Here is a 17,764-nt window from a genome sequence, read left to right as displayed (position 1 = left end):
TTCTCCGCGAGGGCTCTTCGCCTCAGCCAGCGCTGGGACCGCGGGTGTCAAGTCGCGGCTCCTCAGGGACAGCGGGAGAGTTCGAACCCGGGACGCCCCACCCGCCCGCCTCTGGAGCCCGCACCTCGGTCCCAGTTAGCCCTTTGCTCGGCGCACAGCCCGGTGGTTCTCAGAGGCAGCCAGCCTCTAACTGGGCAGCTGGTCCTTCCGCGGGGCGCCGGGGGTGGCTGCATGGACGCTGGCTGTAGGCCGAGTGAAGTGAAAATGAGCAGCAGTGGTCAGCCCCGCGGAGATCCCCGCGGTCACACCCCCCGCGGCGGTCCTGCGGCCAGAGCCGGCCGTGACCGCTGGTGCGGCGTGTCTTGCAGACTCGAATTGCGGCGTCTGGCCGGGAGTGCCGCGGGGTCCCATGGAGCTGGAGGGGCAGTGGTGGCGGGGACAGCTGGCTGCCGACATCCATCAAGCGCTTCGGTACAAGGTAACTGACGCCCGTTCTTGCCATTCACTGAATGCAGCTCACTCCCTTGGGTTGTCAGGTCAGGTTTGACCACTTGCTTCCAGGCCAGAAAAGGCAGCTTTGCTTGTTCAAGGTTGATTAATTTCTTGGCTGCTTCGGTAGGAAGCATCAAAAGAACCTGCAGTTTAAATGGTGGTGGGGGGAGCGCGAGTGGGGCGCGATAGTTGGGAGAAGGAAGGTGTCAAGGGACATGGCTGGTATTCTTGTTAACAGTTGGAACACGGACTTGGTCTTTTACTTAAAAAAAAGGAATATACGTTGGCTTTTTATTGGGCAGGACAGCCCTCCTTGTGCTGCAGTGGCTGTGGCATGCAGCTGTTTGGGTCACATTTGTACAAAACTACATTTCCCAGTCTTTCTAATAACTTACTGTGAGGCTTTGGACAAGTTACGTAATTTTCGGTTTTTCGATTTCCTCATTTGTAAAACGAATAATAATTTTCAGAATTGCCTCAAGGCAATTCGATTAATACTTGAACACTGCCTATAGTAAGCATTAAAAAATAACTTACTGCTCTTTATCCTGAAGACCCCAGGATTTGGGACGATTCCTAAAGCCTGGAGGGAGGAGTTAGAGCTGCTGCCTTCCAGCTAATATCAAAGGCAGAAAGTAACCCCAAGTATTCTTACTAGATGTCGGGGAGGAAATCGACTTCTAAACAGTTCAGCCTTGCTCTTTTGTTACTTCTCACCTTTTGGAGTTTAATCTGAATCTGTGATAACCAAAAGAAAGGCTATTTGGGCAATTATCTCTAACTTGACTCAGTCCCCCCCTGGATTTAAAGAACCTTTTTTTTTTTTTAATGTATAGAAAACAGGAGTCAAACAGCTGGCTTTTTAATAAAGAGGACACTTTCTTCCGGTTGAGTGATCCTCAGATAATAGTGAACTTGTATTTTGGTTAAAAACTGGGTTAAATAGATTAGGAAACCTAATTCTTGCAAATTGTTACATGGTTCCCTTTTCTAAGGTTCTAGATTTCTAAATGCTACTTATTAATTCTGACTGTCAGTCTCTTAGACACACTACATAAGTCATTTTACCACAGAAAAGTCTTAACTACTGAGTGGTTCTCTGGAATTTTAGGAGAGTTGCAGGATTTCCACTTTGAAATTGTCTAGATACTTTTGACATTTTTTTGTTCATTTTTAAGTGCCAACACTTTACCCTTTATGTGGTAGTTATTTGATGTTAATGATACATAGATTTTAAAATATATAGACAAAACATGAAATTTAAAAGTTTTTGGCTGACTTCCATGGTTTCTGATTATATTTTGTGTATAATTTTAATTTTGTGTGATTACCTGAATTTTGTTGAGGTTGGAAGTAGATTATTCCAGCTGCTGTTGAATGCTTTTGCATATTAGACTCCAGTGAGAAACCAAGGGGTAAGACAAAACTGTTAGGGCAAACTCTGAATGTGAGGTAACACCAGATCTGAAGTAATGCCATTGAAGTTTGTCTTGGGTGACCTGTGGCATGCTGGGTTGTCTTTATCTTTAAGCATTGTGTAAGCCACATTTTTTGTGATCTGACAATATGGCCACACTTTATACTTTCATTGATCAGTAAAATGTAAACATGAAGAACTAAAGATCCACCATTGGATCTTTAGTAGACTGAAATCAAGGAAAGTTAAAATTAACTTTTCTGATTGAAATATCAATTCTAGGTTATTAAGTGATTTAGTTGGATACTCATGCTTACCTATTCAACATATTTAAATATCTATAAAATGCTATGCCAGGTGTTACAATGATAACAGTGAATGAGATGGGCATGATTGCTGCCTTTTTGGAGTTTAATTTGATATAATTTAGAGCATCTGACTTGACCTTCCTTTAGGAAGTTGCTGTTTGGACATTATGGGTACAAAACATTCTGTCAGTACAGAATCGCTCTACACTACCTTTTTATAGCCATGTCCTCTCTCCTTCATTCTTGTGGTCTTCCTACCCCTAACATCCTAGCAACCACTAATCTCTTCTCTACTTCTGTAATCTTATCATTTCAAGAATGTTAAATGTATTCATATAGTATGACCTTTTGGGATTAACTATTAACTCCCGAGCATAATTTTCTAGAGATCCATCCAGGTTGTTGGACATTAAACTTTTTTATGCTGCTGTTTTGATAGTAAAAACAGTATTACAAAGGGCTTCCTTTAGTATAGGGAAAATTCACAGGTCTAGGATTGCTAGGTTAAAGGCTATCTTTAAAAATAGGTGTATTGCCTAATTTCCCTCTTAAAGAGTATTATCTGTCAACCTGAACAATAATGTAGGAATTCCTACTTCTACACTTAATAGCATAAACAAAAATTAATAAAATTAATGTGGTAAGTAAAAACATCGCAATTCCTTAGTTTTGAATAAGATGGAACATCTTTTTGTATTTCTTAGCCCTTTTTTATTTTCCCAGTGGTTTCCATTCTGTTGATTTCTAAGCATTCTTTAATTTGCCCTGTGTTTTGAAAAATTTATTAAATTCATCTATTCTCCCATAATTTGAAATGTTGTTAAATAGGTTCTCCTATCCAAGAAAAATAAATCTTCCTGTGTTTTCTAAATCTTTCATACTTCTTTGGCATTATAAGAAATCACATAATTAAGCAAATATAAGGTTATTTCTAGGTATTTTCATTTTCATATTTAGTGTATATGAAATGTTTCTAACTGATATACAGAAAAATATTAATTTTTACATTAACTTTGTAACAGGCTATCTTACTGAATTACCCTGTTTTCTCTTTTTTACATATGTAAATTTTGTGGTCTGAAATTATTTTAAGTGATTTCTTTTGACTCATTTAACTTTCATTTATTTTATTGCTGAAAAATACACAACACAAATTTGCCATTTTAACCCTTTTTAAGTATATTATCCAGTGACATAAGTTTTAGTCACAATGCTACTGCCATCCCCACTATTCATCTTTATAACATTTGTCATCTCCCAAACTGAAACACCTACCTGTTAAACAATGATTGCACATTCTCCATGACCTACAGTCTGTGATAGCCACAATTCTACTTTTTTGTCTCTGGCTTTCTACTTTAGGTGTCACATGTAAGTGGAATCATGTATTTTTTTTTTTTTTTATGTCTGCCTTAACTTCATTTAGGATAATGTTCTCAAGGTTCGTCCTTTTTGTAGCATACTTCAGAATTTCATTCCTTTTCAAGGCTAAATAATATTCCATTGAAGATGTGTTTATTCATCCACTGGTGGATACTTGGGTTACTTGCAGCCCCTCTCCTACCCCACACACAACTTTTTATTGTGAATAGTGTTAGATGGATATAGATATACAAATATCTGCTCAAGCCCTTTCAGTATGTACCCAAAAGTAGAATTAGTGGGTCATATGGTAATTCTACATTTAAACTCCTACATCCTAGGAGATTTAATATTGCTGTTCATAGTTACTGCACAGTTTTACATTTCACACCAGTAAACAAATATTCCAGTTTTCCTACAACCTTATCAACACTTGTCATATGATTTTTATTATTTTTTAAAGGTTTATTTATGCCTACAAGAGCTGGGGTATAAGCCAGAGGTGCAGGGGCAGGGGTGAAAGGATTCATCAAAGAGTGGGGAACAGAACAGGCAGATCTACTGAAATACACTGCTGAGGGGAACAGCTAGCAAGACAGAGTTCTGGTGAGCCAGGTCTGCTACACCATGTGGGTCACCTCTCTGGTCAGGAATGGAGCTCTTGCTGCAGTGGCTATGGATAGCTTCATAATGCTGTACTTTAACCCATTGTGCCATCAGGGATGGCCCTACATGGTTTTTATTTTTTAATAATAGCAGTCCTGATGGGTTTCTCATAGTGGGTTTTCTTGGCACTTCCCTAATTATCAGCAATAATGAGCATCTTAATATGTGCTTATTGACCATTTGCATGTCTTTCAAGAAATGTTTATTCATGTGTTCATGTCCTTTAGCCATTTTTTAAATCAAAATTTTGTGTGCAGTGTCAAGTTACATAAATGCTGTATATTCGGGCTTAATATTTGTATTTATCTCATAAAATGAATTAGAACCATTCCATCTTTCACTATGTTATAGAACTGCCTTAGTATAGAAAATTTCTGATTTAAAAAAAACAAGTTCATACTGTATAGTTCTGAGACTGAAGAATGATGGGGGAAAATTTAGGTGTGTGAATATATGACTGCAGCTGGAGAGAGTGCAGCTGCTGAAAGGGAAACATGATGAGAAGGTAGTAGCAGATATATAGTGGTCTTTACTTTCTATACTCCCAAGTATAATGTATAACATAATAGGAAGGTGACATGTGGGGAGCGGTTGTGGGGAGGGGCGTGGGAGGCATGGGTGGTAATTCCATAAGGGAAAATAGCATTGCCCTATAAGTGTTTGGGCTGAAATTTTAAATGCTATTTGTTATCCTTTACACTTAATTAAATGCCATCCTTACCCACTTTTTTATTTGTGTTTCAAGAAAAGTGTTCGGGATGTGTAGCAGTAACATATTGGGGAAATTTGTCTTTGCATCATTATGGGGGGGGTATTTATCCTAGTCCTGTGTTAGACTAAATTTTACTCCCTTTGCCCTAGGAGCTAAAGTTGCCTTCCTACAAAGGTCAATCCCCTCAACTCAGTCTGAGAAGGTATTTTGCTGACTTGATTGCTATTGTGAGCAATCGCTTCACACTCTGCCCTTCCGCCCGACATCTTGCTGTATATTTGCTGGACCTTTTTATGGATCGCTATGACATCTCTATCCAGCAGCTGCATTTAGTTGCACTTTCCTGCCTGCTTCTAGCAAGTAAGTATAAATTTGATTGACATGACTGGAAATTTCAATTGTTTTAAAATAAGTTTATGTAAAAATGGTAAGATATCACCAAGTTCCATTCTTTCTAGTTTACTAGTATCAAGCTAATATTGAACATGCTTCTGGCACAATAATTCTTAACTGAACATTAAATGACTTAGGGGTCTTTCAAAAACATTTGTGCTTAAACCTTACATCCAGAATATTGGGAGGCAAATAATATACCACTCCAGATTTACTGACCCAGAATCCACTTTATAAGGGATATTTTGACTTTTGAGAAGTTCTACAGGTGATCCTACTCTGGCTTTCCAGTTAAGAAAAATTGCCTTAGAAGCAGTGGTTCTCAACTAAGCAGTTTTGCCCAACAGGGGACACATGGCAGAATATGAAGACAGTTTTTCATTATCACAACCAGAGAAGATGCTGTTAGCATCTAGTGGTAGGTACCTGGGATGCTGTTGAACACCCTGCAATACACAAGAAAAACCTGGCTCAAGATGTAATGAAGCTAAGATTGAGGAAGTCTAAAAAGTGTCTTACTCTTACATTGTCAGTTACCTTTCTACTGATGACATAATGATTGGCTTAATAATCTCAAGGTTCACATGCAACTGGTACAAACCCTGACACCTTTGCTTATTGATTAGGCACAGCTGTAGCAGATTGTAAGGTGGAATCTGAGACAACAATACTTGTTACCAGTTGGCGGTTACTGTTGGGCCTCTTGGTGCCTCTTTCTCAATGTCTTCATGTAACTTATGTCATTGTTAGTTCCTTGACTGAACAGAAAGATGGTATGCTCGGGAATTGAAATTGAATCTTCCTTCTTTTAATAATGGGAAAAGATTGTACTTGATACTGAAGTTGAGTCCATTATATAATCTCATATCATCCATGCCATTATATTATAGCATTCTACTTTTACTACTTCAGAATAGTGTGTAGAAATAGACCGCCTTCATTTTTAACCCCCACTTGAGTGTTAGTGATCTCATTGATTGCTCTCTAAGAAACATCCCCCTACACTTTGCCACTAGACTTCTTTGTAAATTTGTGCTTTGACTATAATAAACCTATAACCACATACTTACATTTCAGTACTAATCTCTCCAGATATTCTCTTCCTTCCTTGTTTTTTGGTCTGATGAACCCAACAACTGATTGTGTCTCCCTGAAAGTATTTCTGTAAGCTATTTCAAATGGTTTGTGGACCATGATGAATGCAAAATAAGATGCCACCTTAGTGATAACTTTCCACCGCCTGTGGATTAAGATGGAAACTCCTTACTATAACATTCAGAATTTTTCATCTTGACCTAGCTCCATTCTAGTCTCATCTTCCAAATCTGCCCATTGCACCCTAAGCCTAATTTTTATCACAATGCTGTTCATTCCCTGAATATTTCTATTTTTCCTTTAGTCTGCCCTCTTAAGATCCAGACACATCTTACCTGTTCCTATTTCCCCCACCTCCCGAAACCCAGACAGGTGGTGCTTAAACATTTATAATTAACCTTTAATTTAACATGCAATAAAGGTTTCATCCTCATAAGCAGTCACATGTATAACTCTATACGTTTTATCACTATGAAACTCTTGATGATTTAGTAGTTTGCATCAGATTGGAAAAAACCACACTTGTTAAATTGGATGTTTTAAGAATCCATAGGTAGGAGGACTTCCTGTTAACCCTACAGAATATTAGTTTATTATAGACTCAGACACTAGAAACAAGATATGCAGGTTTGATTATATCAAAATCTTGGGATCATTAATGAAAAGTAACTTTTTGCCCAATGTGCACATCACTGTCCTGTCACCGCATGCTCCATGCCCATGAGTATTTAAAGTGTGGGGTGAACCTTGGTAGTAGACTAAGTTATGAATGTATAGTAAGTTCAGACTTACTTATTTGTGATTAAAGCTTGTCACTGTGTCACTGGTAAGTTTCTAAATGAATTAGGAGTTACTAAACTATTCATAAATTACATGTTACAACCAAAGTTCACCCAGGACTGTAGTTTTAAAGGTCATGATCAATTTATTTTATTGAAGATTGTTTAATCTATGTGGTGATTGTTTAATTTAATCTGTGTGTTGTTACTTTTGGCTCATTTCCCAGGATCTAGACTATTTTTCTTGAGGAATTGCTTTTATAACCTTCCTTTTCCATTGGAGAATGGGAAATTGTAAGATACCGATCCACAGAATCTCTTTCTCAGTAGGAAGTTGTCAAAAAAAATTCAAGCTGTCGGTTTTCTGCTAGGGTCAGGAATCCAAGAGACTGTCTCTTCGTAGCTACAATAATCTCTGTGTGTAACTATACTACACAGTGGTGAACTGAGAGCCTGCTGTCAGTATCTGATGTTTTTTGTGGAGTTATCATGTTTGGATAACAAATTGCATCTCTCCAGTTACCATAAGCCATATTCAAATATCCTCTCATCAGGAAATGATTGAACTCCGTATGTCCCCCTCTGCTAGCTGCTTCCTGTGTTGGGATGACAGCCTGATGTACAAAAGTGAAGCACAGCTTATAGCTAACAGGACTAAGTAACAGTTGGATTCCAGTTATAAAAATAAATTGGGAGGCTATAAGTAGTTTGGCCAAGGACAGAGCACAGCTTCTCAGTTCCAGATACTAGTGCATTTCCAGCTGCGTAATGGGTCTCTCTGATTAAAAGCAGTGTTTTAGAATGGGGATAGTGATCCCCTAGGTTTGACTTTTCAGCATGTGAATTTCAGCAGTGCTTGAATCTCATCTTAATTCTTGATACACTTGTTAAGTTTTTTATGAGGGTCAAGTGGGGTAAATTTTAAAAACCAAATAGAAAATTGAAACATAAAAGTTACATAAATCTTTCATAGATTGTATAATCCTTAATCTAGCTTCCTGGCTTTTAATGTTTGTGATTCTAGAAAAGATTGATTTACCCTGGGAAATTTTCAAGTTCCAGCTCTTTGACATGTGTACACTGGTTTAATTTGGTTTCTGTCATCAGCACTGAACTTGTAAAGTACACCAGAAACAGTCTTGGAGATGAGGCTTTTGCTGGTGGTTGTGTAATTAAGATATGCTCTTGGACTCAATGAAGCCAAAAGTGAGACTAAGAGCTAGTAGTAACAATTCGACAAGTGCTTATTTCTCTTAAGAGTGGTTCACAAAGCTTTTTACTTTAATAGAGGAATTGTATGTCATAGTCACTTTTATTTACATCTCAATTTTAATGAGAATAGAACTTTTCTATAAATTGCCTAGTTCTTTTAAGGTCTTAAAAATTTGTGAGTATTGTTAGAATACATTGAAGATGACTTCCCCCTACATAGTAACTAGAGAATAGGATGTGTTTTGGCAGAGCTCACAGTGACTTCTGATCCATGCCCTGCTACCACATACCTGCCATTCCCGATTGGCTCTGAAAATGTGCTATTTTCCATGACTTAATCCTGATTTAAATGCCAAGTATAGTTATTTACACACTGCAAGTTATTTTTAAATACAAATCAAGATACAAAGTCTTTCATACATGTACTAGCCACGTACTTTATAAACAGACACCCCATCAGATATTGAATAACAGAACTTTTGACTAGTTGTCCCCATTTAACTCATTGTAATGCTTTGGTCTGTAAGTACAGATCTGGGCATTCAGAGTCTTACTTTGGCTTCCATTTTATTTTGGCTCGAATTACTTGACCTGCAAAATGGGTCATACAGAATTTTATTTTCGGTGTTGTTTGAGAAGGTAATATGAAACATTCTTGACCCTTGAACTAAACTGAATTATGGTGTGTTAATTTCTTCAAAAAGAATTTCAAGCATAGTATAAATAAACTCATTAATTTTTACAATAGTCCTTTGAAGTACACTGCCATATTGCGGGCTGTTACACAAATGTCAGGGCATTTTGAAAGCTTTAATGATTCATCCAGAGGGGTTGAATGCTCTTAGGTCATTCTCCTTACAAAGAATTCCACTCTTATCATCCTGAAAACACTGGATTCTTCTCCTGTATCTATGCAGTGATAATGGATGCTGGATGACTATCATTCAGCTGCTGGTGACAAAATTCATAAAATTCATGTTTTTGTAATTTGTACTAGGAGAGGCTTTATGGTTTCTTGAGACATTTCAGTTACATAAAGCTTTTTGTTTTTTGTTTTTTTTTTTAACGGATCAACTCCTTCCCTGTAGTAACATTTAATTAAAGAATGGTTTGTATCTAAAAAGGTCAAAAGTTACACAGCAGAAAGAAATATTTAGCTGCTTTGGGCTTAGACTCTTTTAGAAGTCATGAACTCAGAGAAGATAAAACCATATACCCTAATTCCCCTTCCCTAAGGAAAGGCCAAGATAGTAGCCAGTGGTACATTATTAACTTAAACATGTAGTGTTAAATGGTACACTCTTGGAAGAGAAACTTCACAAGGAAACTCACCTGATTTCTCCTGCTTTGACTGTATTTCTGGCTCTTCAAGAAACTACTTTTATATTTTTTATTGAGGTAATTTTGACTTAACACTGTTTATTTCATCTGTGTGCTACATTGTGATTGCCACCAAAAGTCTAGTTCCATTTACCATTTGACCCCTGTACTGGTTTTACCTACCTGTTACCATCAGTTCTCTGGTAACTACGATTCTGTTGTCAGAATCAAGAGTTTATTTTGTTTTTTAAAGTGTTTTTAAATGGTTAAAATAAAGTCATGAGATTTCCAAGTAAGCCAAGTATATTGAATTGTGGAAATTTATATACAGATTTGTAACATTTAAAGCTAAATTTGAACAAGTGTGTATTAAATCTTTTGTGAGAGAACTATAATAACTGCAATATAGTATGACTGTTGTAAACAAATATAAAATAGAACATGATACTGGGGGGAGGGCTAAGCATTAGTTACAGTTCCTTTTTCTTTGGGCCAGCATGGGACAAGGACCCAAAAAGGTTTGGATATAACTCCTTGGTTCTATTGCTACATCTGGAAAATCATCATGAACTTAGTGCATCATGAATTATCCAGACCTAAGTTCTGGAAATAACCAATCATGAAAATGTTATATAATAAAAATCTATGCATGCAGTACTGGGGTATAGGCCAGAGATCCAAGGGGTGAGAGGATTCACCAGAAACAATGGGGAGCAGAACAGGCAGATGTATTGAAATACACTGCTGAGGAGAGCGGTGGCAGGTCCAGGTCAGGAGAGGTCTCCTGTGCCATGTGAGTCACCTGTGGCCCGGGATAAAGCTCCTGCTGCAGTGGCTGCGATAGCTTCATAGTGCTGTGCTTTAACCTGTTGTACCACCAGAGAAGGCCATATAGGTTTCATTGGTACTTACGGCTATTTTTGTTATACATTGGGACACAGATTGAAATGTTTAAATGTTCTATTTTTTTTTTTTTTTTTTTTTAAGGAAGGGCAAAGGGTGGGAAAGAAGGTACTGAAAGAAAAATACAAATATGGGGACCACAGAGTTCTAGCACAATTGTATCTGCCCAAGGTAGGGGAAAGCATGCCTTCAGATCTAGATCTTTGTTGTGAGACAGCAGATGATCATTTGCCTAACATTCTCTCCTACCTCTTTCTTGTAAGGTAAATTTGAAGAAAAAGAAGATAGTGTGCCTAAGCTGGAGCAGCTCAACAGCCTGGGTTGTATGACTAGCATGAATCTAGTGCTGACAAAACAAAACTTGCTGCATATGGAACTATTACTGTTAGAAACCTTTCAGTGGAACCTCTGCCTTCCAACAGCTGCTCATTTCATCGAGTATTATCTCTCTGAAGCAGTACATGAAACAGATCTTCACGATGGCTGGCCAATGATTTGCTTAGAAAAAACTAAACTCTACATGGCCAAGTATGCAGATTACTTCCTGGAAGTATCTTTACAAGGTGAGTCATCGTGGATCCCAGTAAGTGACTTGTGAGCTTGTCGCTTGTGTATTCTGTTGCTTAAGTTCATTTTTGATGTCTCCACAGATTATGCCTTTCTAAATTATGCACCTTCTTTAGTAGCTGCTGCATGTGTGGCTTCTTCAAGGATTATTCTTCGTCTTTCTCCAACGTGGCCTACAAGACTGCATCGTCTTACTGCTTATTCCTGGGATTTCTTAGTGCAGTGCATTGAACGGCTGTTGATGTAAGCCTTCTGTTCTTTTGTTTATAATTTGCCGTTAGTATTTTTCTCATGTAAAGGCTCCCTAAAACTCCTCAAAGGTGCAAAATTTATAGGAAGCTTATTCTCTTTAACTGTTTGCTACCATGAGCAAGCAGCCATAAGAAATTCTCTAGAGTGGAATTCCTTTTGGGGTACCGTCCAGTAAGATGTCGTCATTGCTGGTATGATTCTGGGTTCATGATAAAGGAGCTACTTTTTGCATGTCTCTGAGCCAATAATTCTGCGATCAGTCCAGACAAATCTGTTGCATTCCCCATTTCCACATCTTTGAATCCTGGGGACACAGTATATCAATAAACTAGCAATTACAAGTAAGTGCTTATTGTAGACACATCTCCTAAGCTGGAAATAGCCCTCTTATGTTTGCTGAAATTATGGTTGCATGACTGCTACCTAAGTAGTAGACCAGTCCATGGAATCAACTGTTAAGGAATTGGGGATAGTGCATAAGTTTCTTCACTTCTTCTCAAGTAACATTAACAGTTGCCTTTCTCTCTTGCAGCGCTCATGATAATGATGTAAAAGAAGCAAACAAACAGAGAGGACAGGCTGGGCCTCAACCAGCACAATTAAGTGTGTTCCCGACTGCCTCCCAGCCTTCTCGGCCAGTTCACTTCCAGCAACCTCAGTATCTCCATCAGACACATCAGACTTCACTGCAGTATCGCCATCCTGTAACAGAACAACAGAGCTGTCAGCAGATTGTATCTACCACACACACCTCATCTTACACACTACAGACATGTCCTGCTGGCTTCCAAACTAGCGTTCAGGGCCTTGGGCACGTGCAGACTGGTGTTGGGATGTCATTGGCTATACCAGTAGAAGTTAAACCCTGTCTGAATGTTTCTTATAACCGGAGTTACCAGATAAACGAACATTACCCTTGCATTACTCCATGCTTTGAAAGGTGATTATATATGAACGTAACACCTAACCCAGACTGTTTTGTGACTTGAAGCTCTGGGGAAAACTTTGTAAACTTCTCTTCAAAAAGAAAGGGATCCAAATGGCTTCAGAACTCTTCAGGTACCAACACCAGGAAGATTAAATAGCCCTTTCAGTGCACCATATGAATACCTGGGAGGACTAAGCAAACACTACAAACATTTCTACAACGTATGTGTCAAATGCTGTTACAAGTCCATAGATGACAAATTTTCAAGCCCTGACTGATGGTCCAAGTATTTCGGAAATATTCAGTACAACACAGAAAATCTGGACAGACAGTTCGCCATTTTGAGATTTGACCTGTGGTGGGCTCTAGGCCTAATGTTGGTTTATATATCAGAGACTAATGTTTATCTGTAGACTTGCCAAATAGTCTTTTTATGAAGGAAAGTTACAGTATTAATTTTTGAAGAAGTCCTTTTTTTTATTCTGCAGTTTTGTGTTATATTTTTGATTTACAAATGAACTTTTGACCAAGTTTAAGCTCATGAATTGCTATGCTATTCCAGTCTGTGCATAAAAAAAATTACTTTTAAATGATTCTATATATAACTTCCTGTCACAGATGGTGTAGGTACCTGGATTTATGTACTAAAACTGGGGATGGACTAGATCTCTTAAAATCATGGTCATAAATGTTGTTTTTTTCCCCTAAGTAATCAACCTCAGATCTTTAGAATTAAAACACATTTAACTCAGGGAATTTGTACTGCTCGGAAACATTTAACTGTAATGCAACATGCTTTGGGAATGTTATAATATGAACTACCTTTATAACATTGGTTGAAATACTCCTGCTAGGATGTGTTTTCAAATGAGAACATCATTACTCGCTTAGAATGAAGATCTGGTAGTTCCTGTCAATCATACCATATATAGGTTTTTGCATTCCTCTGTGCAATTGGTGACTTTCACCGAGATTAGATATTACTCTTAAAGTTTCTGTTAGGGAAGGCATAGCTAACTGTAAAATGTCAGTACTAAAAAAAAGTTCTGTAGGTTTATTTTGGAGTGGAGTGTGGCCATGGTAGTTCTCAGGTTGTGCTAGAGCAGCACTTTGTTATGTGGAAGACAGGTTTTATAAGCAACCTTTGAATCCACCTTGTCAGTGTAAGCAGGCCAAGGTTCTGATTACTAAAGTTCAGCAACCACTTCTATTGGATTGCCCCAGAACTGCCCTGGGTCATTTCACTGTACTGGTAATGGGTGGACACAGCAATAATAGCCACTAGAGTAAGGGCAATGTGGGGGTAAAGAGCTTGGGGGGAATAAACTTCAAAAAGAAAAAAAAAAATCATTGTAATAAACTGTATGCATCGTGCTCTTATCTGTGGGAGAAGAGAGATTTGGTGGAGGGAAACTTTCTGATTTAAAAATTAGTAAGGTGTGTCTTTGGTGTTTTTATTTTTTTTAAAAGATAGCACTTGAATAGAAGGGAAAACTGTTTGGCAGGTATGTGACTGCCATGATATGCATTGAAAAACTTTACAAGATGTGGGTATGCAGCAGGAGTCTCAGTAATCAAGCCAGTGGCTATCCTTAGAAGGGAGGGGACTCCACAAGAGACCCAGATGGCTCCAGTGGATGAGTGGGGGGTGTGGGGGGCTGGCTGCTGCCAGCGTGAGTTGAGAATGTCCTTTCCTTAAAAGAATTGTGACTTATAATTAGGACACTTAGGGCATGATGTGGATCTACTAGTCTGATAGACAAAACAAAAACCACTCGGGTAAGAACACTCATGGCAGTTTTCAAACATGAAATTGTTTTCTGAAAGCATCACTTTTCTTTAAAGAAGGCTGCTAATTGGATTTTGTTAGTTCTTGCCTCAAGAAAACTTGAATTATTTGGGGAGAAAGTGGGTTCAAAAGAACATATCTTCCACATTCAGAACTCAGTTGCCTGGAGTCCATTTTCAGTATTCTAACTACCTCAGTAATACTATGAATGTAAGATGATGGGGTCTGTGTCCCCTAACATGGGATCTGTCCCAACTTGAAACAACTGGTGCCTATGGTAATTTAATGTCTTGTCATGCTTTTATTGATTGGTTTAAATGTCATTCTTGTTGTAGAATATGCCTTTTAAAAATACTTGTTAACACTTTCCCAATTTATATTTAAAAAAGCTAAAGAACACTGGATTAATTGGGGGAAGGAGTAGAATAAAATTGGTTGCGATTGCTGCATACCCAGAGTGGGGAGGGGTAGGAGGGTTGGAGAACCAGAACTATTTTTTAAAACATTAGGTTTCAGTATAAATACAGCTCACAACTGCTAGCTTGTGGGGGTGGGGGGAGTTGTATGGGTTTTATTTTGTTTAATTTATTGATTAGTCTTTAGGTGTTTTGGGTTTTGTTTTTTTTTTTTTTTTGAGATTACCGGACCATCATTAAACATGTACTGTGAAGAGAAAAATATGTATAAAGGGCTTTACCAAAGTCCACTAAGTAATAAACACTACTCAAGTACAGACTGCCAACCAAAATGTATCTGTGTTGACATTAATTGCAAATAGCAAGTATGGTGCTAAAGTTTACACCAGTGGAATTAGATGAGTGCTATGCACTTAATTTTAAAATAAAACTAGTTTTCAGTAAAATGGTTTTGGTGTTTTGTTTTAAATACAAGTGTGAATTGATTTGTATTTTTTTTTTAAGTCAGAATTGAAATTAGACTTAGTAAATAAAAGCCATCCAGAAATAGACCATGACCACAGTGGTGAGAAACATTGGTCCATTATTCCATACTGAGCATCAGAGCCCACTGAAATTTACAGGACAGGTTTTTGTCCTTTTGAACATAAAATTAGTACATTAGCAACTGCAGCTTTTATTATGCAAGCTTCAGAAAATCTGAAGTTATCTCAAGTAGGGACACATGGTCAGGTGTGTGTGAGAAGAGACAGGGTCAGCAGTGAGTGACGATGTCAGTGAGTTGTAAGTATAGATATTATTTGCTAATACTTAATTTAATTTAAAGTTTGACAGAAAATTTGTTCTGAAGAGTAAAATTTTAATAGGTTTGTGATTTAGGAGTGTATACCCCTGAAGAGGTGTGCGTGTCTTAAGTGAGTCCTGCTTGTGGTAACTTGCTCTGGCAGTGCCAAGGTCAAGTACTAGCACCACCTATTATTTGATATACAGTGAGACGATAGTGTTTTTCAAGGCTGAATTTGAGAAAAAGAAGGCAGCAAGCATTTTGAACCAGGGCAGGTAGCTTTACACTGAGGGAACTCTGAATCCCATGTGACAAGTTTATATTCAGTTGTCCACAAACCGTAAGATTTACTTGCCCTAATCTCAATCAGTTTAAATTTAGTTTGATATAAATAGCACATATTAAAATGGGTAGCCTGGAACCCAGTTTAATATTTTCTTGTTCTGTCTGTTAGATTAAGAAGTACCAAATATAGTCAGTTGAAATGTTAAAACCAGTCTCCTGCTTCCTTTGGAAAGTCTACCTGCTGCTCCCTTGCCTGCTACATTCTTTTTATTAAACTATTTTTGAGACTTTTAAAAAAGAAGTTTCAGGTATCTAGCAAAATTGACAGGAAGGCATTTTTCCCATTTGTCCTCTGCTCTCATACATGTGCACAATCTTCCACAGTAATTTCCCTCCCCCCAGGATAATAGGTATTTGTTGAACCTTTGGTACATTATAGTCACCCAAAATCCTTAGTTTATAACATGCTTCATACTTGTACAGTCCATGGATTTAGACAAATATGTAGTGGCATGTATCCACCATTATTTTGTCCTAAAACTGCTCTACCTATTCATCCCTGTAGGTGCCATCACCCACCAAAATCCACAACCCTGGCAACCACTGATGTCTGTTTTCATAGCCTCTTTTTCTAGAATGTCATGGTTGAGATGATATGGGAGAGCTCTTGAGTTCCTAGATACCAGAGGTCCCTGACTCAAACCAAAACTGGAAGGGAAAGTAACCCTTGCACCTGGATATAATCAGTCTGGGTTATTTCTAAGGTGATTTTCAAGTTTCTGAGAGAGGCTTAAACTTTTGTGGATGTGACATTTGAGTTAGAAAAGCTTCAACTTAGCCAGGTAAATATGTAGGAGGAGGTCATATTCCTACTGCACTAATCTGGCTGAAATTGTTTCCTTTATACATTGCTCAATCTCTAGACAGGACAAAGTTACTGAGAAGTCATGGAGGAAATAAGATTGAGTGGAAAATTTGACTTTGGATTATGGTATTTTGAAAACTGGAAGAGAATACAGATTTTTTGTGAGTTGAAGATACTGCTAAGGCTTGTGCTGCGATACAAGTGATTTTAGAACAATTTTGAAGTATATAGGGTAAATTGATAAGACACGGGCATCAGGAAGCTTTGTATAATAATGACAGATCAAATAATGGAAGTATATGGATATTTAGCAACACAGATAAAAATAAAGGGAAAAGAATTGATAAAGTTGTATTTTGAAATAGTAAATATTCCAAAATATATATAGAAAGTACAACAAAATAGCATGACAGAACTAGGGCCAAATCTATCACATCAATGATTGTAAATTAGCTAAATCCAACTGTAAAGAGAAAAGAATTTCAAACTAAATCACAAAGCAAATATCAAATCTACACTGCACAAAAGAGCTACAACTATGATATTATGATTTAAAAGAATGAAAATAGGGTGAATTATAAATACTAAAAGCAACCAGAAAGTTCTTACTAACAGAAAAAAGCTGAATTCAGTCCCAAAAAGTGTCAAACAGACCAGGAGGAGAAAAAAGAGCAGTCTACAATGTGGAAGGTTACAGTTTACAATGAGTGAACTGTACTCATGGGTAGGAAAAAATAAAGACAGACTTGCAACAATATTAAGTGAAAACTGTAAAAGGAGAAATAAAAATAAGGCATTATGGAGAAAGGGTATTTGGAACCCTAGAAACCACGGTCTCCAAGAAACACTGAGAAATACAACTGTAGAGATTAGGTATGTGTACAGTATTAGCAATTAGGAAGACGGATGATTTATAACAGTTCCTCTCAACAAGGTGGTAGTGAGAGCAGTCTTTTGGTTATAGAGGCTCAAAGCCCTCATTTTTAAATCATTCCAGGGTATCTCACTGTGTATGCTTAAATAATTCAAAGACAAGGAAAACTTTGATCGATTTTCAATTAATTTAATTTGATCAATTGTTTATCAAAGGGATTAATGGTTATTTCTAGGAAGTGGGAGTATGGATGATTTTTTATTTTTCCCTTTGTAATTAGGTTCTATTTTTTTTTCTACAGCACATATGGATTATTTTTACAATTGGGAATATACATTTTATTTA

The 17,764-nt window shown here is 37.6% G+C and overlaps 1 protein-coding gene across 2 annotated transcripts; it reads left to right on the top strand.

Moving 5' to 3' along the window:
• The first annotated feature begins 368 nt into the window (after positions 1–368).
• On the top strand, positions 369–15,005 carry CCNJ (cyclin J). Of its 2 annotated transcripts, none has more exons than XM_004680590.2 (5): positions 369–478; positions 5,107–5,317; positions 10,923–11,222; positions 11,346–11,469; positions 12,011–15,005. In XM_004680590.2, the coding sequence occupies exons 1-5, from the start codon at positions 410–412 to the stop codon at positions 12,420–12,422; spliced, it is 1,116 nt and encodes a 371-aa protein (XP_004680647.1). In that variant the 5' UTR covers positions 369–409; the 3' UTR covers positions 12,423–15,005. The 2 variants fall into 2 exon arrangements, with proteins under 2 accessions (XP_004680647.1, XP_004680645.1); XM_004680588.2 differs by having other exon boundaries at positions 11,310–11,469.
• Positions 15,006–17,764: the final 2,759 nt, after the last annotated feature.

Source organism: Condylura cristata, unplaced genomic scaffold, assembly GCF_000260355.1.
Source record: "Condylura cristata isolate star-nosed mole 26May11 unplaced genomic scaffold, ConCri1.0 scaffold00011, whole genome shotgun sequence".
NCBI classification, from domain to species: Eukaryota; Metazoa; Chordata; class Mammalia; order Eulipotyphla; family Talpidae; genus Condylura; species Condylura cristata.
Note: the sequence above shows the minus strand (reverse complement) of the source record. Positions and strands in the feature narration are given on the sequence as shown.